Source organism: Muntiacus reevesi, chromosome 15 (assembly GCF_963930625.1).
Source record: "Muntiacus reevesi chromosome 15, mMunRee1.1, whole genome shotgun sequence".
NCBI lineage: Eukaryota > Metazoa > Chordata > Mammalia > Artiodactyla > Cervidae > Muntiacus > Muntiacus reevesi.
This window is the reverse complement of record NC_089263.1, coordinates 27,044,845-27,066,408: the sequence shown is the minus strand read 5'-3', so window position 1 is coordinate 27,066,408 and position 21,564 is coordinate 27,044,845. Positions and strand designations below refer to the sequence as shown.

Here is a 21,564-nt window from a genome sequence, read left to right as displayed (position 1 = left end):
AAGTTTATCTTTGTATCATATGTGCTCTAGAAACTCAAACGGACAAGAGGTACATTTAATGAAATCCAAGGAAAATACTAATGGTCTCAATGTTTTTAGTTGAAGGCACAATGCAGCATTTCTCTTTGAGGTTCAAAATTCTAGGTATTATTCAAATAAAATCAATGGAAATGCTTTGCTATTTTATGATGAGAGAAAACGGTAAAATACAAAATGGAGTTGAATAAGCATAGAATATTTAAAAAATTACTTACTCGTATGAAGTCTATCAGTGTGTTATAAATGAAGGCTCCTCTAGGAAGAAAGAAACAGCTTCCAGGGCTCAGATCATGGAAAAAGAAAAGTTCCTGTTCCTAGGTTGAAAAAGTAATTGCGTTTCAAATTCCACTGCTGTTATATATTTACTGTACATATATGATATGTTAGAATAAAACATACACTCAGTTATTTCCAAGTTCTAGTAGCATGACATTCCAAATACTTGAATCTGACTTATGTAACAGTGCATGTGAAGTTACAACTCATATTTATGATTACTCAGCTTTGAACGTAACTTTTATTTCACCTGGGATTTACTGCCGATTTCTTACTTGGCACCTTGAGATATGGATCTCATGAGGAGTCGACATGGCAAAAAGGTCAGGAAAGTTCACTGCTGGAGGTGGGCTCTGAGTGGCAGTGACCTCTGCATGGCGGTCGTGCTGAGAGTCCGCCTGGGTGGCCACCACCCTCCAGTGTCCGTCCTCCTGCCACCCCACACACCCCCCAGCAGAGCCAAGGACACGGAGCTCCACAGTGAGCACCGGCCCCTCACATAACAGCTCCCACTGGAGGACTGAGAGTTAAACCAGGTTCACCTGCCTGCAAGTACTGTTCTTGCTCTGCTTCCCAAATACAAAGTATACTATCAGGTATACACTCTTTTTTCTTTAAAAAATTTTATATCATTATAAACATGAGAGAGAAGTGCAATTTTTTAAATCTAATAGAAATACAAGAAGGAAAAAGGTTAGTAGACACTGGGGGTAGGAGTGTGAAAGAACTCAGCAGCAAACCACAAGTGCCAGGGAAACAAAAGACAGGAGGGGAGAAGAAATGTCAGCATTAAGACAGCCTGGTTCCGAGCCTTGGTCCCAGAGCAGTGCAGCAGCGCTTGGCGGGCGCACCTTCCCGATTGTCCTGTGGTCCCAGGCTCTGGCTTCCTCCTGGAGCTCCTCCCAGGCAGCCATCCGCTGCTCATCAGGAAAGGACACCCCATAGACTCTCTGCAGCATTTCCATCTCAGGGTTGTCCTCCCAGTATGCCAAGGAATTCTAAACATCAGACAAGATTCGGGTAAACACGTCAAACTCTTGGTGACCAGTAAAACCGCTCTGAAATACTAATATGTGCAGGTGGTTCTAACCAGGGGCCTGAACTGCTGTGGACTTGGATATAAGTCAGGCATCCTGGACACCAAGGGATGAGGGACTACACACAACTTCCCACCTGAACATCAGCACAGCTGACTCACAGGGGACTTCCTGTAGACTTAGAATCTTAGATTGTTTCTAACTAAACCTTCCCACTCCAAATTACACCATTAATCAGTAAATTACATCTAGTCTGCTGTGGGTTCTAGGAGTGGAAAGTGAGAAAGAAAATGTGAAAACGAGGGAAGGCAAGCACCGCGTGCATCACCCAGGAGAGGGCAGTGAAGGAGAAAGGGGTGTGGTGACCAGCCCCCTCCTCCACCCGCCTCCTCCCGCCTTGAGAAAACCAAGGCACGTCAGGCCAGCTCCATCAGTCCCAGGCCTCTTGCTTTCACAGTGTGTTTTCGGCATCACACCACTCCATCTCTTTTTCCCCTCCTTTTCCTACATTATATTATTTTCATGGCAGATAAACATTCTTGTTCACATTAGAACAACTCAAGAAAACAAGAGTATACAGAATATCTTCACAGATAAAAACGAAATGTACTGTGAAACTTACAGTAATGTTAAATGACAGACAATCAAAGGCAATGTAAAATGTTCTAATTATCAATCCTAAAACACTATTATTTTTAGAAGCCCATATAAAAGTCAAATACACATGTGGTGTTTGAAAGTGGCACAGTGCTCATATTATAAAAGACGTTATTGAACATCTTATCTAGTTCACTTAAAGTTTACTGTATCAGAAAAAAATCAATCCTTACCTTGAAAATTTTTATGACCTTAATATTTCCAGTGTGTCTTATGTGAGGGCCTTTACAAAGTTCAACTAGTGGACCGCACCTGTGGTGAAATATTTAAAACATGTCCAGACACAGTTACGGCTTTGGGGACTATTGGTTGGAAACCATGTTCTATGTTTTGGGGCAATGTTTAATTCAGGAACAACTTAGTGTGAATCCATCTTTAATTTAGGGTGCAGGAAAGAGGTGAGTCATCTGGTCTCAGATCCCAATCTTCCCCCCTCAGGTTGCATACAGAAGCCATAGAATCTTTGAAAGAAACTTTGCAGACAGATGCACCTCTTTTCACTGTCACATCCTGAGGCTTCCCAGGTCGCTCAGTGGTAGAGAACCTGCCTGCCAATGCAGGAGACACAAGAGACCTGGGTTCAATCCCTGGATTAGGAAGATCCGCTGGAGGAGAACAGGGCAACCCACTCCAGTATTCTTATCTGGGAAATTCCATGAACAGAGGTGACTGGAAGGCTTTAGTCCACACAGTCGCAAACAGTTGGACACACACAAGGCTCTTACAAATTTTCACTGTTGGAAAATAAAAAATCCACTTTCCTGCTCTACGCTAATTTTCAAAACCAAAATTACATGAAAGATATAAAAAAACACATTCACTTGATGTCAAAAATAAACTTCACCAGACCCACAGAACGCACACCACCAAGCGTGAAGCCTATGTAAATACTGGACTCAGGTGACAGAGACATGGCAGTGTAGATGGACTATTAACTCATGCCACACTCTGGATGGGGGGGATCTTGACCATGGGGAAGCCACATGCACACAGGGGCAAGGGTGTATGGGAACTCTCTGCCCATCCTCTAAATTCTGCAGCAAACCTAAAACTGCTCCAAAAATTAAACTCTATTAAATAAATATATAAATTCAAGGGTTTTCTTCACTTGTTTCAGGCACTCTGGTTTTATAACAAAATGCCTACTTGCATTTTGGTTTATTAGATGATGCAAAAGTTTAGATGAGAGATGAAACCACTATAAAGCATTTGCCCACACCTGTAATGAACAAGGGGCCATAAAACCCTAACAAGAGTAGACTCTTCTCCAAGTACAAAAGCATGAACGGAGTTAAGATACCAATAATGCAGGTCAGAGAGAAGGTAACTTAACATCAACCAATTTAAGGGAAATTTAGTAAAAAAAAAAAAAAAAAAAAAAGTTGTTCCTTAACTATTCCAACCAATTTTAAATATTTTTAAAGTTCACTAGTTAAAAAGTTAAAAATCATAATGAACACATAAAGGGACTGGATTATTCATCAAAGTAGAATGAAGTTTTAAACATGAAAACACCATTTCTTTGAATGACCAGGATTTATGTACTGTTCTCTGTCCAAAAAGGAGATGGTAAGTTAATGCTCAAGAGAAATGGAAAAAAATGCCTGACTAATAAGAAAGACTTAAATAAGCCAATCTTTAAATAACCCCATAGGGAAAAAAAGTCATTTATGTTCAGAAAATTAAATACAAGCTATTCCAATTGAAAAATTAAGTGTTAATGCTGACCTAAGAAATGTTTAAAAAAAAAAAAAGGGACTCTCCAGGTGATGCAGTGGGTAAGAATCCACCTGCCAATGCAGAGGACACAGGTTCAAGCCCTGGTCCGGGAATATTCCACATGCTGCAGAACAACTAATCCTGTGTGCCACAACTACTGAAATTTGGGTGCTCTGGGGCCGGCAACAAAGAGGAGCCCCCACTCTCCACAACTAGAGAAAGCCCCCTCACACCAATGACAACCCAGCACAGCCATAAATAAATAAAATTGTACTTAAAAACCCCAAAAGATCAAGTATTAAAAGTCAGAAATTTAAAGCTCACCATATCTTGTCAATTTCCTCATTTGTTTTTAAACTCTGAAATGGTATGCTAACATTTATTTGTACTACAGGTAATAAACAATAAAATCTTCTCAGGTCACTGGAGAGTGGTAAAAACAAACATGGTATCCACCTGCAGCATAAAGTGGCCACATGTTCACATGATCCTTCAGGAAATACACTGTACACAGCTGTGCATGAAGGGGTGTGACTTTACTCACGGTACAGCTAAGTCACAGAACCACAGCACTTGAGTGTGGAAAGGAAGTGCCCTGTGCAGGAAATCTGAGGTCATACTTATTACAGGGACAAGTCTTCTCTGATGGGACTGAGAAGGTCACAGGCAGTCAAAGAAGGGGACACCAGGAGTGGGGACAAGCAGTACTCATAAGGCAGTTGAACAAGTGGACAGTAAGAGGGGCTGGGAGCCTGATGTCCAGCAGAACTAAGGGTTTGGGTTTGGGCTCCCATGGTCATTGCTATACACCACTTCTATTCGGCCTTACTGATGCACAGAGGGTGATGCTCTTGGCCCCCAAATAGTGGAGAGTGTGGTGAGAAGCAGAGAATCATACCTGAGGAGATGGCCCACTACAGCTCCACTGTCTCCCAATATGAACAGAGGAGGATGAACAGAATTCCTTTCCTGAACAGCCCCCCCAAAACATGAGGCCCTGAGAACACGGTCTCACTTGCAGGGAGAGAGGCACTCTACAGCTAACACCCCAAAAACAGAATGTGGGTTTGTTGTTGTTTAGTTGCTAAGTTGTGTCTGACTCTTTGCGACCCCATAGACTTGTAGCCCGCCAGGCTCCTCTGCCCAAGGAATTCTCCAGGCAAGAATACTGGAGTGGGTTGCCATTTCCTCCTCCAGGGAATCTTTCCAAAGCAAGATCAAACCCACGTCTCCTGCTTTAGGAGAAGAGTTCTTTACCGCTGAGCCACCAGGGAATCCTATGGCTTTTTAGTACCATCCTGATAAATACAAATGAGAAAATCATTACCTCCCTTTGCGGTGATATTTCAGAGTCCCCACACAAAGGAGTACTCTATCAACCATGCAAACTTACAATCAGACCTCCCACTCAAAGACAAACTTGCTTCTGCTAACGCATTTAGATGCATCACTGAGCAGAGTTTACAATTCACACATACACGTTACCTGTAAACTGTGGTCGTTGGCGTGTCCACCTTCTCCTTCAGGATGCGGCATTTAAATTTATTGTACTACAAAGAAAAATACACCCAAACAGTATCACATAAAACGTTTAAGTGGGAAAAAATGTTCCCTTTTTCCAACAAACACTGAACGGGCATCTGCTATGTTCTAGGTGCTGAGACCCTGGACACACATGGAGCTCAGCACCCGGTTCTGTGCCGTCCAGGATGGGTGCCCAGAGCCTGTGTGGGACCTGAGCATTTGACATGTAACTGATCTGAACTGAGAGGCACCACCAGACCAAAACACACTGGATTCCAGAAGCACAATGTGAAAAAAAAAAAGAATATAAAATCACTTTTTATGTTGGTTACAAGTTGAAGTAATATTTTTTGATTTATTGAGTTAAAAAAAATGTTATAAAGATTAATTTCACCTTTCTTTTACTTTTAAAATGTGGCTACCAGAAAATTTCAGATGACATACAGGGCTCAGACTTGGGAATGGCATTATTAGACTGAACTGTTCTAGATTTCAGCTTTAACTACATGGAATAAATAAAATTCTGAAGACATAGCTACATTATGAATTTGTACAAAAAAATCAAAACAAAGTCTACAGTAAATGATATTATTACATTAAAAAATTTAGCAAACACTTTTCTGCTTTCATCATTATTACTATTGTACCAGATACTTTGTATTAAATAACTACTTAAAAGAGGTAGTTGTTGGGAGAAAAAAATGGATTTGTATGATCTAACTGCTGTGTACTTACATGTTAAAATCAAGTCATTTTTCTTCATAAAGTTTTGATGGAGTTTAGTTCTCAACCCAAAGAAGGCGAGAAAATAATTGCAAATCACATATCTAATATGAGATTAATATCCAGAATATATCAAAAACTCCTACAGCTCTACACCAAAAAACAAACAACCCAATTTAAAAATGGGTAAAGGACTGAACAGACATTTCTCCAAAGAAGATCTACAAATCACAACAGGCTTGTGGAAAGATGCTCTCACCAGCCATTAGAGAAATACAAATAAAAACCACAATGGGGTACCTCCTCACCCACTGGAATGGTTATTTTATTTTTTTGAAGGGAAAGGGAAGGGAAGAGAGACAAAGAAAAAGTCAAATTAGCAAGAATACAGAGAAACTGGAACGCTCATGCTGGTAGGAATGTAAAACAGTACAACCACTGTGGCAAACAGTATGGCAGTTGCTCAAAAAATTAAACACAAGATTTACATATAATTCAGCAACTCCACTTCTGGGTATACACTGAAGAACTGAAAGTAGGGACCTGAACAGATACGAGTACACCCAGGTAGTAACATTTTTCTTAGTAGTCAAGCGGTGTCCATTGACAAACAGTGAATAGATAAAAGGTAGTCCATCCATACAGTGGAATGAATATTATTCAGCCTCAAAAGAGGAAGGCAATTCTGACACTTGCTACAACATGGATGAACCTTGAGCACACAACACTGAGACAGGCCACTCAGAAGGACAATTACTGTGTGATTCCACCTGATGAAGCCCTGGAGCAGTCACTCTCAAGGAGATGGAAGGGGTGGGGAACGGGGATTCGGCGTAACTGCTGGGAGGTGCAGAGCTCTGGAGATGGGTGCTGACAGTGACTGCACAACAGTGTGCGAGTACTTAACGCCACAGAACTGTCCACTTAGAGCGTGACTCAAACAATAATTTTTATATTTTGGATAGTTTACCACATACAGAAAAAAAGCAGCTGCAACTTTTACCAAATTCAAATCTACTTTTTAATTCAAGCCCACAAAACTAACAATATTGCACGCACTCTCAAATTATGTTTTCTTTGATATTTATGATTTTAAAAATAAAATTTAGAAGATATTTAAGTAAATTAGTTTGAACAATAAAAAGAGAAAGTTGAAGTTTTACACAGGTTACTCCAGGTTAGAATCTATTTTAAAAACTAGCAGAAAACCCCAATGAAGAGGAAAAGCCAGAATTTTATATGGTATTATTAACATTGTTGAATTCAATAGCTGGAGTACTAACAACACTCAGGATTAATCAGATTTATAAAACACAAATGAACACTATTCTCCTGGCCCTTCACCTACTTATATCTGCACTGAAAATTTGAAACAAGCGTTAGAAACAATGTGGTGAGCAGGGGCTGACCATTTGTTTAAAGCAGTGGTGTGCTATTACTGCTCAAGTCCCCCGTAATCACCTTGAATAGGTCTAGGAGGACCTTCGTGCTGACTTCCAGTCTCTCAAACGGCTGCTGCTCTTTGATGATGGCCTGGCACCTGCTCTCCAGCACCGGCAGCTCTGTGCTGGACACAGCCCTGCAGGGAAGACGCAACAGTTGCCACAGACGCTGGGACAGCACCTGTGACCTGAGTCCCTAGTCAGCAGCAGACCAACTTTCTCCCAGAAGAACGTGGTGCTCTACAGTCCAGGACTTCAGAGACTCAACATGTCCCCCTAACCCCCACTCCTTCCCTCCTCCACCATCTGTGCTCATGTCCCTCCAGTCTCATGGGCTGCAGCCCCCCACCCCTGGGCCCAAGGCTGCCCCATAGAGGCCTGGGATGCTCTGGGACAGCTCCCTGCCATCCTCCGTCACACCCTACTTCCAGGTCACTGAGCTCTCGGCTGAGTGCCCACCTGCTTGTCCCACAGCTCTGTCACCTCCTGCAGCAAGTGGTGGTGCGTCTGTTTCCGTCTGTCTCCCCCGACTGGATGACTGAGCCCATGAGGACAGGCTGATCTCCACTAGGTAGTCAGCAGCACCAAGTCCAGCACACAAGAGGCATCTACACATTCTGAGATGACTCTGGTGGGTAGGCGTGCTCACAGGGGACGAGCTGGCTGGGCTAGGAGAGGAGCTAGAGAGCACTGGGCACTCGGGCAGCGTGCAGGCAACAGCTGGAGGTGGAGTGAACCATAGGCAACCAGGCTACAGATTTTTGGGGTCTATGCTAAGGCAGAAGGAGTGAGAAGGGGGGTCAGGGAGAACTACTGAGGGGACAAAACAGGCAGAACTGGATGGAGTGACAGGGTGGGCGATGAGGACCAGGGTGGGGTAGGGAGGACCCTTGGGTTTCAGTTTGACAGCTGGGAAGGATTCCATATAGAGTCGTGAGAGGTAAGGAGGGCTGAGGTGGGGCCTGTGGCTCGGGAGTTCATGCACAGACCTAGGGAATGTGAAACCTCCAGAGACTGGCCCCTCTGGCACCAGCCATGGGATGTATGGCTGGGGAGCACGTTGCCCTTGACCATCACGGCGAGGACTACCTGCTCTCCGGGGATTAACCTGACCACTCTGGTCCAAATCGGTAGTCTGCCCTAACAAGCCTCAGGTCAGATAAATAGTGTGTCATGTCTTTCTTGAGGAAAGAAAGAAAACCACTTGAGAAGTTACCCTTAAATCTACACTCATAAAAAATAATAATTTTCACAAACAGTTACCCCATCTGTAATCATGCCCTGTATCAGATACTCAATGCACTGACAAGTAAGCTCTCAGGGTTACCTGTCTTCCAGGTACATATCATAGTGAAAGCCACCATCGCCAGGTGGGCTGCAGCACAGGAGGCCCCCGTAGTGGAGCTCCAGGGCTTCCCCGAGTACGTGGGCGCTGGAGTGCCAGTATACCTGTGGAGCGACAGAGGCCAGGCCACAGCTGCATCATGGGAAGTCACCAGGGGGACGCAGGGACGAGTGAGCATGTGGGCACAGCATCAGGTGACAGACCCCAGGACACAGGCAGTGTCGTCTCTGCAGACTGCTGAGACCTGCCTGTTTCTGAGCCCTCCCTGGAGCCCACTGTGCCCCCACCCTACCCCCCACCCCACCAGCAGGCTATGTGCTTCTCCTGCAGCTTTACTCTGAGCAGCGCTGAGCCCGGCTCCTAAACCACTTCCTTCTGGGCCTCAACCATGAGCAGAAGAGAACTGGACCATGAGCAGGCCAGTCACCCAGAGCGGGTTCAGGCCCAGTGCAGAGGGTCGCCTATGAGTGTGAGCACTGGCCCCCTTCATCCTCCTCCTCTGGCCAGCCTTTCTGAGCCAGAGATGCGGCCACAGTGGCTGTTCCTGACATCGCTCACGTTAACAAGATTTTGCGTCTACACAGCAGTCTTCCCACACTAAACAGAGCACGTGGCCGTGAAGTTTGAAAGAGGACTCAGGAAGGCAGAGGAGTCTCTTGGAAGGAAAAGTTACTGAATCATCTGAGCTCTGCATACTATTAACACAGTACTTTTGTGACAAGGTCACTGGGTCTCGCCTAGATAATGTGTACCAGGGCTGGGGATGGAGCCTGGGAGGTAACATTCTCATTTTCACGAGCAACCACAACTATTCTGGAAGCCCTACGGCGTGACACCAGGTGCCAGGGGTGGACTGATCAGGCACTCTAGAAAGATTTCCCGTGATAATATGATAAATGCTTTATCTTTCATGATGTCACTGAACACAGGGGGACAGAATGTCAAAGAGGCTGACCCCTCTGTAGAACATTAAGGTTGGTGGTCCCCTGTCCCCACCACCCATATTTCTGACAGACTGAAGGCCCTTAGCAGCCCACTGTTAAAGAACCGTGTCTGCAGGTCAACCAAGAGCCCACCTGTGTGGGAAACTGCTCAGGTCTCAGCAGGATTCTGACCTCAGGAGAGGGTTAAAACCACCTGCTAGGCCAGCCACCACAGCTGCTCCGGGTTGGCTCCTCTCAGAGGCTGACATTACCTGAAAGCATCTAGCTGTTTGATTTGCTTACTAACGATTCCTTCCACCTGTTGTGAACTCTGCTGCCCATAGAATTGGCACATGCACCCAGCATCTTGGACGCTGGTCAGCTGACCAAGGAAATCAACACAGGTTCACAAGTTCCAGGGTGGCATCTGGTATGAAGCTAGGTGACAGTTGTTAGGGTTAGTCCTTAAGTGAGAAAAACTAACACATATATGCAAGCTATGTATTTCATTACATATATTGTTCATGCTCTTTATGAATCACTTTTAAATACGGTGTCATGTTAGATTTATTAAATACCAAACTTAGAAAATCACAAAACCCACTGTTCTACCCTTTAGTGTGTGACTTTGTACATGGTACATCTGACAACATAAACACCCAAAGTGTGGTCGACTGGTTTTCAGACACTTACGGCCTGGGCCTCCTCATTCTCGAAGGTGAGGAGCTCCACAGTGGCGTCCCCTTCCAGCGGGCGGTCTAGGTCCCACAGCTCCCCATTCACTCTGGCCACCACGGTGGTTTCTGCTAGTTCCTGACTGGGGAGAGGACAGTCATGTCAGGGTTAACCCATCACAGACTAAAGCTATTCCTTAAAACAAGACATGAAATTAATTTCCAGGGTTTGTTTCTTTCTTAAGTGGAAAGTACAAATGTAAACTAATAGGATAGATCTTTTTTTAATTTTTGTGATGTTTAAGTACAAAAGAAATATGATTTGTTCACTGTAAAAATTCAGAAAACAGAATGCGCAGGAATAAAATCACATACATCTTACCACTCAGAGATAAGTACTCACAACATTTATACATCAATATAAAAGCTTTGAAAGTATTACTCTGCTTATGTTATCTGATAACCTACTTTTTAAACTTTGGCTTCCCTGGTAGCTCAGCTGGTAAAGAATCCACCTGCAATGCAGGAGACCTGGGTTCAATCCCTGGGTTGGGAAGATCTCCTGCAGAAGGGAAAGGCTACCCACTCCAGTATTCTGGCCTGGAGAGTTCCATGGACTGTATGGGGTCGCAAGAGTGTTGGACACGACTGAGTGACTTTCACTCACTTTTTAAACTTAACAGCAAACCACGACATTTTCCCCAACAGCAGACAGACTTGTAAAACATGCTACCTGACAGCTGCAGTAGAACTAAGATTTGCCCAATGAACTCACTATTGCTGAGCATTTTGGTTATAATTTGAGGGTTTTGCTTGTCTTGTTTTATTTTGGCAGTGACAAATAATGCTGCAGTGAATATTCTTGAATATTCATTGAATATTGAATACATTTTAGTTCCTGGCTATTTTCTGAGGAAAATTCTAGAAGTAAACTTTTGGGATTTGAACTTTTAATAACTTAACTGGACTACATTCCCAAATTTCCCTACCAGGAGAGGGCCTAAGAATACCTTTCTCTGTGCTCTCAGGGAGTACAAAATTATGTCTTCTTGGCAATGTAATGTTTTCATTTGTATTTCTGTGACTGCCCTGAGCCGGGGCACAGCCCTGTGGTTAAGAGCACACACTCTGGGGTCAGGACAACCTCAGGCTGAACCCTGAACAATTTACTCAGCTTTTCTAAGCCTTACTTTCCTTATCAGTAAAATGGGAATTACAGGACCTTCTTCATATATTTATTCTGAGGATAAAATAAGGTGTGGGCTTCCCAGGAGGTTCAGTGGTAAAGACTGCCTGCAATGCAGGAGATGGCAGGAGACGCGGGTTCGATCCCTGGATTGGAAAGATCCCCCGGAGAAAGAAATGGCAACCCATTCCAGTATTGTTGCCTGGAGAATTCCATGGACAGAGGGACCCAGGCAGACTAGAGTCCACAGGGTCGCAAAGATCCGGACATGACTGAGCAACTACACAACAACAAAAATAAGGTGTACTCATGATCAGAACTTAATAAATGTTCAGTATTACTGTCAAAGGAGTAGAATCTCATTTTCATTTCTGCTGGCCGGGCCAGGCAGCTCAGGGCCCCTCCAGTCCGTCATCTTCATCCTCTACAGTCAGCATCTGGCTGGCCCTGCAGCAGAAGGGGGCTGTCTGGCTAAGGTGGAGGAGATGGGCAGAAACACGGCTGCATTTCTGCCTTTAGACTATGCAGGGCACCAATCCACCCCCTCCCGGCCCTCTGTGGATGGAACACAAGTGAGTTACAACCTTTGGACCACACAGACAAGGCAACACCATACCAGACCACCCAGCAGCCACATGGAAGGACTTCAGGTCCCCAAATGAGGGTATGGAGACGCACTGCCTCCCAGCCTGGACCCTGCAGCCCCTGACTGCTCTCAGAGAGATGCTGACCACATTTAAGCCACGGAGTTTTCTGTGGCCTCCACTGCAGCAGTTTAGCCTGTGTCTTAACTAACACAGAAACAAGGACCTGGAAGTAACATGACAAGTTATATGGCATTGGCTTAGCAGATGGGCAGCAGTTACAAGGAGAGACACTAAGACGCGCAGAGCTAACAACCATTGTTACAGCACAATAAAGTATCTCGTAAGACTTGCAGGCAAAACATCTGCTCACAACGCCTGTAGCACCTGAGCAAACAGATATGAAAAGGCAGAATGTTGGGATATGCCAGGGAACTCCTCTGGCTTTTAGCAAAAAACTACAGAGGATGAGATGGTTGCATGGCATCATCAACTCAATGGACATGAATTTGAGTAAAACTCCGGGAGATAAGAAAGGACAGGGAAGCCTGGTGTGCTGCAGTCCATGGGGTCACAAAGAGTGGGGTACAACTGAGCGACTAAACAACAACAACAACCAGACCAAGAGGACTTCCCAGGTGGCGCTAATGGTAAAGAACCGGCCTGCCAATGCAGGAGACTTAAGAGATGTGAGTTTGATCCCTGGGTCAGAAAGATCCCCTGGAGGAGGGCATGGCAACCCACTCCAGTATTCTTGCCTGGAGAATCCCGTGGACAGAGGAGCCTGGTGGGCTACAGTCCATGGCATCACAACAAGTCAGACACGACTGAAGCAACTGAGCATGCACACACCAGACCAAGGGATGCTCAGGTGAGACCTATTCTGCTTGCAAACAGAGGTGGCAAGGGGACAGGCAGTGACAGCCCTTCTCAGAGTCCACACAGGGACAGACAAGATGGGTCCATCCAACTGCACAGGTCAGAGTAAGGGAGCCACTCTCCCCCAGCCTACGGTATGTCTAATCTTGGTCCATTAAATGAAGGAAGAGACAAATGAGTCAAGTACAAAGTCAGGGCATAAGAGGGTGAGAAGTTCCGGTCTAGGAGAACTCTTTAGGAAGATTACTGTCGTGTGAAACTGATTAGAAGCTTCCGGTGAGAGGCCTACTTCAGTTAACTGCTTGAGGGAACTGTTTTGCAGAACAAACCATAAGCCCCACTCACAGACACGCATGACTGATCCTCAGAGGAGCCCTGAGACCCCCACCCCCACCTTCACCATGTGCACCAGGGAAGTTGCACCAAACACGCAGCCTCTATACCCAATGGCTGTCCGCACTTGAGACATGGCAGGTGAGGGCAAGGGATGACAATGTACCTTCCAAACTGCAAAACCAGGCCCAAAAGAGGACAGTGGGCAGTCAAGCTACTCTCAGAGAACAAAGGGTGGCCAGACAGGCCAACCCAAACCAACAGGACCCGAGGGCTCCTAAACACTGCCTTGATGTCAGCCACACCGCTCCTCTTTGTTCCAAATGTCCGTGATTGCATTTATCCCTCACTGTAACCCATGTGACACATGCAGCCTTGTCTGTTAGTTTGCTTGCAGCTGGCTGATGGGCGGAGCGAGGAGGGCAGTTGTGTGGTTCACCTAAAGTGAGTCCTGGGCTTTCTGCTGCCACTGGAGGTGCCTGGAGTCCACTCACAGGGGAGGGAGGAGGGATGGTGGGGCATGAGGCAGGGGGCTACTCACAGAGGTCTGGACATCAAGGGACACGGCCAGGAGACACTGTACCTGATGCTAAGAGTCTTCTCTCCTGTGGCAAGAGCACCTGGGCTGGATATGCGTTGGGTCAGTAGGAGCTGTGTTTCCATTCTCCCACAGCTCGGCAGAGCCTGTGACTCTGTATGAACTCACAGCCCCTAGCGGATTAAAGTGTGCCACTCCGGGGTCTTAGACTCAAAGCACCCTCATTCTTCAGCCGCTCCTCCCCTGGCCTGTGAGCTGGTCCAGGGGTGACACACAGCCTGCACCCCAGATACGGACAAACTCCACTTAAGGGTCAGCTGAGTGACAAGATGGTGAAAGAGGGATCAGGGTCCATGAAAAACGGCCTGGACCAGAGATACCCACCAGCAGGCTTCCGCCACACCGTAAGGGGAGAGTAGCATGTGTCTTATCTAAGCTTAGGTCTCCAAGGGGCTTCTTCCGGCAGCAGTTAAGTCAGGAGCCCCAAGGGCACTGGGAGCACGGGTGACTGACTGACTCCCAAGGGGCCCGGAGCGCTGCTCTTCTATCAAGCTCCCAGGTGATGCCAGTGCTGCTGATCTGGGGACCACAAGCCAAGAGCTACTCTTCACTGGGCTATCAAGTGTCCTTTGCCCATTTTTTTCTTTGGGGGTGTTTTCTGAGGATAATTGGCTATGTATAGGATGACAGGGTCAGGGCTGGGGTTCAAACATTTAAGAAAGACATGGCACCTCTGCGTCCACCCCTCCAGCAGGGCCAAACGCTATCAATATTAACTGCTATTAGTAAACCTTTGATAGATCAAAAGATATTATAATACACAATTAATTTGCATTCCTAAGACTATTTTTTTTCTGAAGTTTTCATCATTTTCCTATTAATATGAAAAACTAGGCTCTGAGCCCGCCAGCCACGGTCTCCGGCGCCAGCTACGTCGCTGCCGCTGTCACTATGGCCCATTACAAAGCCGCCGACTCGAAGCGCGAGCAGTTCCGGAGGTACTTGGAGAAGTCGGGGTTGCTGGACACGCTGACCAAGGTATTGGTAGCCTTATATGAAGAACCAGAGAAACCTAATAGTGATTTGGATTTTTTAAAGCATCACTTAGGAGCTGCTACCCCAGAAAATCCAGAAATAGAGCTGCTTCGCCTAGAATTGGCAGAAATGAAAGAGAAATATGAAGCTATTGTAGAAGAAAATAAAAAACTGAAAACAAAGCTTGCTCAGTATGAACCACCTCAGGAGGAGAAATGTGCTGAATAGGATTCATCTCAATTGAAAAGACACTGAAAAAAATGGTTTTGTATGACTTGAATAGTTTATACAGTATATAATCTTTTCCGAACAGATGCTATAGCACTCTTTTAAATATGTTAAATTCACCTATCACACATTAACTGTTATAAACACATATACTTAGAATCACCAAAAAAAAAAAAAGAAAAACTATTTAAGGAGTGATCATTTGTTTTATATGGTGCATTTCTTTCACATCTGTCATTTCCCTGTCTGTGGTGTCATTCTTACACACAGCTATTTCACCAAAGTGATTTCAAATCTTCCCATCCTTGCCTGAATGATCTGGACCTTATGCACTGCACTTCAGAAGGCCTACTACACTCCTTCAGAACAGGAAGAATCATCTATGCAATCTACTCTCAGGAAACCAAGGCAACAGGCAGAATAACTTTATAAAACTATTATTTTTAACTTTATTTTTGTATCCAGCCACCTCACTGCACCTTTACCCTTACGAGTTTTTCAGTTACTTCTCTAAGCCACATTTTTAGAGTTTCCTCCTTGTTTAATTATCCTAACTGCCTGAGTTGAATTCTCAGGTCATTTCATTTTTTCTTATTCGATAATAAAAGCCTTCAGCAATTCAAACCTGTTTCTGATCACCACTTCAGATTTATTCCACAGATGTTGAAATGTATTCTCTTATAATAAGCATTTTCTGAGACTTCCTTGGTGGTACAGTGGTTAAGACTCTGAGCTCCCAATGCAAATGGTTTGATCCCTGGTCGGGAAGCTAGATCCCACATGCTGCAACTGAGAGTTGTTTGCCACCAAGACACATCACAGTCAAATAAATAAATAGTTTTTTTTTTTTTTAAAGAAGTATTTTCTAAGAATATTCCTTTCTATTCTTAAGAATATTTGTTTTTATTTCCCTTCACCTGAGTATCTTGAAGTCTTTCTTTCAATTTCCTAGTTTTGTTTTGTCTTGTTGCCATTTAATGTTTACTGAGTTCACAATGGATTGAATTTTGCTCACAGAATGCTAACTGTGTGTTTCTGCATCTTATTCTGAGGAGCTGAAAGCACAACCATATGTCCCAAGAGAGAAGGCACCATGTGGGCCACAGCACAGAGACCGGGGAGTAGCCATGAAGCCCACCTTAAGTGTTACCATTCAGACCATGTCATCTTAACTTTGGCCTGTTTGATCAAGAACTGAGACAGGTATATTAAAGGCTGCTACTCTTGAGTTCTTATAATTTTGCATTTCTGGTGTGATGCTACATTATATAACTCATAAAGGGGTGCGAAAAATTGCGGATTACACTGTTCTATTTTAAAAATAAGTCCTAGTCGCCCACTCGATGAGTGTATCCCTGAGTTCTGCCACCTGAAGGTAATATCATGACCTCTGCTTTCTTCTTATCAGGTATGTCTGACATGGCTAGGTCCATCCTTTAGCTCTGGACAATTTTACTTTGTAGACAACTCCTGCAACCCTTCTGTCATCAAACTCGAGGGTGGTTTTGACCTGGTGCCTGTGGAAATGAATATCACTGACAGAACAACAAAGAACATGGCCTAGAATGAAATAACCTTGTTTGCCAAGCTTGGACCATCTCTTCAGCACAGGGCAGCTCAGACTTCAATCTGCCAACATGCATATGACTCTCCACGAGGAGACAGAAGGTTACTTTTGCCTCAAAGTCCATTTTCCCAGTACATCTATCCATCTCTCCTGGAAAGCACAGTAACAGATGGGAGGGCCCTGGAGGGTATATGATGTAATAGGATAAAAGAAACACAATTTTAACCATAGCTTTCAAAGGAATCTGAGGATTTGAATTGTTGAAAAGTTTGCTTTTTAAATAATAAGTTTATTTACATGGCAGTTCTGAGCTACAGCTTCCACAGAATTTTATATAATACCAGGAATTAACATTAGTCAGAATAACGTAACTTCACTCAAGTGTCTAAATTCTAGGAAGATGAAGGCACCTATTCCAAGTCTGATCATAGCTCTAACACACACATCTTCAATCTATAATTAGTAAGCCTTCTTTGTACATTTCTAGAAAGGTTTTAATTTTCAGAGTATCTTCCATATACATTTTTTCATTTAATCTTTACAACCTTATAAGGTAAATGATGAAAGTATTATCATTTCCACTTAAGATATAAGAAAACGGGCTTGGACAGCTGGAGGGATCTGCCCACACTGGTCCAAAGACTCACCCATGGTTATCTACTGGCAGAAGAATGGCTTGGAGTCAAGTCCGACAAAAGACCTGTAAAATCTCATGGAAGTATCTTGATGATAAAACGAGTCAACATCATGTCGCCTGTCAAGGATTATAGGTACTTTTCTCTACTATGTATTTTTATTAGAACTCTAAAAGTTGGACACTTTAAAGAGGAAGAGACTGTGTTCTGACATTCAATTACTTATAAAATGGCCTCTTTAGAAGCCAAGAGGGAATAAATAAACTGATTACATTTAATTTATTCAACTAAGATAAAAATACTTCAGCAGCCCCAAGAACACACCCTCACCAAGCTCTGGCGCAGCACTTAACATTATCTGCTCCACACTATGGTTTACCTAATTTCAGCAGCCACCTGGTAAGGCGTTGTTTTCCAAGCTTCCCCTTTCACTGTTCTCCCATCAGCCACTCTTACTGTGATCACATCGCTTGAATCTCCCTTCTTTTCATAAACGGCAAGTAAGAGCTGATGATCTTTCTTCAATATTTCAAAAAGCTTCAATCTTTCCTTCACAAAATTTGGTGGTTTCTTCACCTGAAAGCCATCAGAATACAGAATATGGTAAGGTTAACACACACAGCCAACTTTTTTTCTAACTGCTCAGCTCTAAATAAGCCTCACCCTCCTCAGCAGGCCCAGGGCATCCCCCTGCACCAGCCCCTAGGCTCTGGTTTAACTCTCACCCTCTAGAGAATCCCCTCCACAGGGCTGACCCCCTCCCAACTCAGTGCCTTCATGCACCTGTCTGACTCTGTGACCCCATGGACTGTACCCACCAGGCTCCTCTGCCCCTGGAATTCTCTGGGCAAGAATACTGGATTTCCTTTTCCAGGGATCTTCCCAATCCAGGGATTGAAGCTGAGGCTCCTGCATTGGCAGGCAGGTTCTTTACCATTGAGCCACCTGGGAAGCCCAGGTCTCACCAAGCCATGCAAAACCCTCCTCTTCCAACTGCTATACCCACTGGCATCGCCCTTCTCTGCACACTTAGCAAGCGTGTGCACAGTCACACAATTCAGCCCTTAATTGATACACTATCTGACTTTGTTCTCTAGTTGTTTCTCCAATGTGTCTGAACTCCTCAACCCCAGGGATCCCTGTGAGGCCAAGTACTCCTCCTCTGCTCCTACCAAATGTTGATGTTTTATCAGTTCTCTCCAGTTGCTGTAATGACTTATATTAAAAAAGCAACAAAGTTTCCTTAACACAAAAGAAAAGCTCTGCTGTCTTAATTTAGACTAAGCAGTGCTTTATGGCTATGTGGCTGTCTCATCTCTAAGTTAAGACGGCTATTTTTTTTTAATCTTTATTTATTTATTTTTGGCTATGCTGTGTCTTTTTTGCTGCACAGGCTTTTCCCTAGTTTTGGTGAGTGGGGGCTACTCTCTATTAGAGGTGCATGGGTTTCTCATTGCAGTGGCTTCTCTTGTTGTGGAGCATGGGCTGTAGGTGTGCAGGCTCAGTAGTTGTGGTTCCCAGGCTCTAGAGCTACAGTTCATGGAGTCACAAAGACTTGGACACGACTGAGCACAAATACACACACATACACACACACACACACACACACACACACCCCTGGGCAATTAACTATATAAGTGTTATTTAAATTATAGGTAGTATTCTATATTATTTCCACAGCAATGACTTACCTCATTGTCAGGCTCAATCTCCTTTCTAATGTCCTCTTCTGGGCTTTGACTAGGAGAAGGCTGACAAACAAACAGAAATAATAAACAACTTATACCAAGGACCACAAAGAGCAACAGGTTTGAAGTCTAAGGAAGGGGAGGGACAGGTCGGCAGGCAGCAGGCATCCCATGTGAGAGGCTCTCCTGACCACCACCTTCAACCCTCAACAGGTAAGTGATTTTCTTGGGTTCAGTCCTTCCTGACTGTGCACACTCTTGCTAAGTGCACTTAATAAATTTTGCTCTTTAATGGTTCCCCCACCCCAAATCTTAAACAATGTCCCTGGAAGTCGATTGCAGAGCTGTCATCAGCGATTTTAAATGCACTGTTTCAGGAAGGTGTTACGCAGAAACACCCAGTCCCCTGGCAAAAAAGTGAGGAGCATCCACAGTCTGAACCACAGTAAGAACTTAAAATGCCCTACATCACTGGAAGGTAAATGAATCAAAACACTAACATGCATGCGTGCTCAGTCGCTCAGTCATGTCTGACTCTTCGCAACCCCATGGACTGCAGCACGCCAGGCTTCCCATCCCCTGGAGCTCACTCAATCTTACGTCCATTGAGTCGATGATGCCATCCAATCATCTCACCCTCTGTCGCCCCTTTCTCCTCGTGTCCTCAATCTTTCAGAACACTATTAAGTGACAATGTTAGATACGCAAATCTCAAGACACACCTCCCCCCACCTCCCCGCCTCGGAAACAAGGCAAGGACCAAACACCCCAAGCCACCTGTCGTCAATAGGTCAGACCAGCCATTCATCAGAACGGAGGGGTTTCTATAGGGAGCTGCTGCTCTTCTGCCCAAGCAAAGAACACTGAGTTTTAAACACCAAAGCATTTTTTTCAAAGAAAGGAGAACCCTATTTCTGCCACTTAAGAAAATGAGTAGCGGACAATTTAGAAGAGCTGAGACATCACTGCCTTAGGTCAGCCTGGCGATCGCTGCAAACGCAGCGGCCCTGGGGTGCCTGGCCTACGGTGGGCTCCGGGTCCAAGCGGGGTCATGGCGGAGACAGGGAGGAGGTCCGGTCTCAGCACCTTCCTGCCGCCCATTGGCCCTCAGCGCACCCGCACCTGCCGCCCCCCCAACCCCCGGCCAGCAGCGCACGCTCCCTGCCCCGCCCCGCCCGGCAGTCAGCCCCCTCCTCCGTACCTGCGCGCCTGCGGCCCAGCGCCCCGCCTCCGACCGCTCCGCGCCCTCCAGCCTCGCCTGGTGGCTCAGCTCCTCCTCAAGGCACAGCCGCAATCGGTGCAGGCGGTGGCGCAACTCGCGGTTCTCTGCCCGCAGCTGCGCCACCTCGCGCGTGAGGCACGGCCCCTCGGCCTGGCAGCGGTCCGGCGCATTCAGCTGCTCGTCCCTCAGACGGTGGACCTCCGCCCACAGCCAACGGATGTCCTCTTCCTGCCGCGCCAGGCGCGATGCCACCGCCTCAGCCGCAAGGGCCTCGGCCGCCATGGCAGCAACCTCGCCTCCCACACGCACCAGCGCCACGCGTGGACAGCCAGCAGCGAAGGGGCGCACTGCGGGGGCGGGGGCACGGCCGGCGCTATATAAACGGGGGGGCGGGGCGCCAGGGCACGGTGGGGCTGGTTGTACACTTTAGGGGCGGGGCGATAGGAGCTGACGGGAACGCAGGTTCTGGATGGGGCTATAAGAACTGTAGGGGCGGGGCCATGTGGAAAGGTGTGGCCGGCTGTGCACAGCCGGGGTGGGACGATAGGTTCTGGGGAGGTGGGGCCATAGGGCCTGTAGGGGGCGGGGCGAAGAGAAGAGGCGGAGCGACAGGCTGCGTAAGGAAGGCGGGGCAATGGGAGGGGTGGGGCCGGTTGTGCACTGCAGGGCGGGGCTACGGAACGAGGGGCGGGGCGGTGGCGAGGGGCCAGGAGGGCGGGGCAGGTGGACCCAGGTTGGGCACTCTTTTGGGGGGAGACCACCGGGTACCGGCAGGCCGGCCAGTAGAGCGGCGTTGGCCCTGAACAGGTTCAAGGTACCTTCAGAGCTACCAGTATGTTCAGTTCAGTTCAGTCGCTTAGTCGTGTCCGACTCTTTGCGACCCCGTGGACTGCAGCACGCCAGTATGTTGCCAAAATGCAAATTGTCCAAAACCTTGGGAACATCTCCCTTCCCAGAATGGTTCTTGTCTTTCCCCTCTCAAATGCTGGCAGTCACCATTCTTTTAACTTGCCCCCAGATTCTAAAAAGTGGCCATTGAGAACTGACCTTCTTTGGCCTCATGCCAAGTCTGACCAAGTGTAGAGGCCATGGCACCAGGGCACCCAGATCGCTACAAAGATTTACATCTGATGACACAAAATTGCTAGTGCCTCGAGGGTAGGGCAAGTGCCACATAGGTCTTTGTGTCCCTCATAACCATGAGCACACACCCTCCCATAAAAACAACACAGATTGGTTTTTATTAACATTCTTACAGCTTGGGATGTGGCAAACCTTGTTCTAAGGTCTTTACACAAGTATGAACTCCT

The 21,564-nt window shown here is 45.9% G+C and overlaps 1 protein-coding gene and 1 pseudogene across 2 annotated transcripts in view; one reads left to right on the top strand and one right to left on the bottom strand.

Annotated features, from left to right (window-relative positions):
• Window positions 1-20,564, bottom strand: part of TARS3 (threonyl-tRNA synthetase 3) — a 43,671-nt gene extending 23,107 nt beyond the window's left edge. For both annotated transcript variants that reach the window (XM_065906213.1, XM_065906214.1), the window contains exons 1-10: window positions 20,234-20,564; window positions 19,036-19,095; window positions 17,724-17,920; window positions 10,379-10,502; window positions 8,745-8,866; window positions 7,437-7,554; window positions 5,214-5,278; window positions 2,183-2,261; window positions 1,167-1,313; window positions 255-353 (exon numbers count right to left, since the gene is read on the bottom strand). In XM_065906213.1, coding sequence (XP_065762285.1) covers window positions 255-353; window positions 1,167-1,313; window positions 2,183-2,261; window positions 5,214-5,278; window positions 7,437-7,554; window positions 8,745-8,866; window positions 10,379-10,502; window positions 17,724-17,920; window positions 19,036-19,095; window positions 20,234-20,536 — 1,314 coding nt within the window. In that variant the 5' untranslated portion in view covers window positions 20,537-20,564. The remainder of the gene's footprint in view (window positions 1-254; window positions 354-1,166; window positions 1,314-2,182; window positions 2,262-5,213; window positions 5,279-7,436; window positions 7,555-8,744; window positions 8,867-10,378; window positions 10,503-17,723; window positions 17,921-19,035; window positions 19,096-20,233) is intronic.
• LOC136147427 (c-Myc-binding protein pseudogene) lies at window positions 14,780-15,213 on the top strand (annotated as a pseudogene).
• Window positions 20,565-21,564: the final 1,000 nt, after the last annotated feature.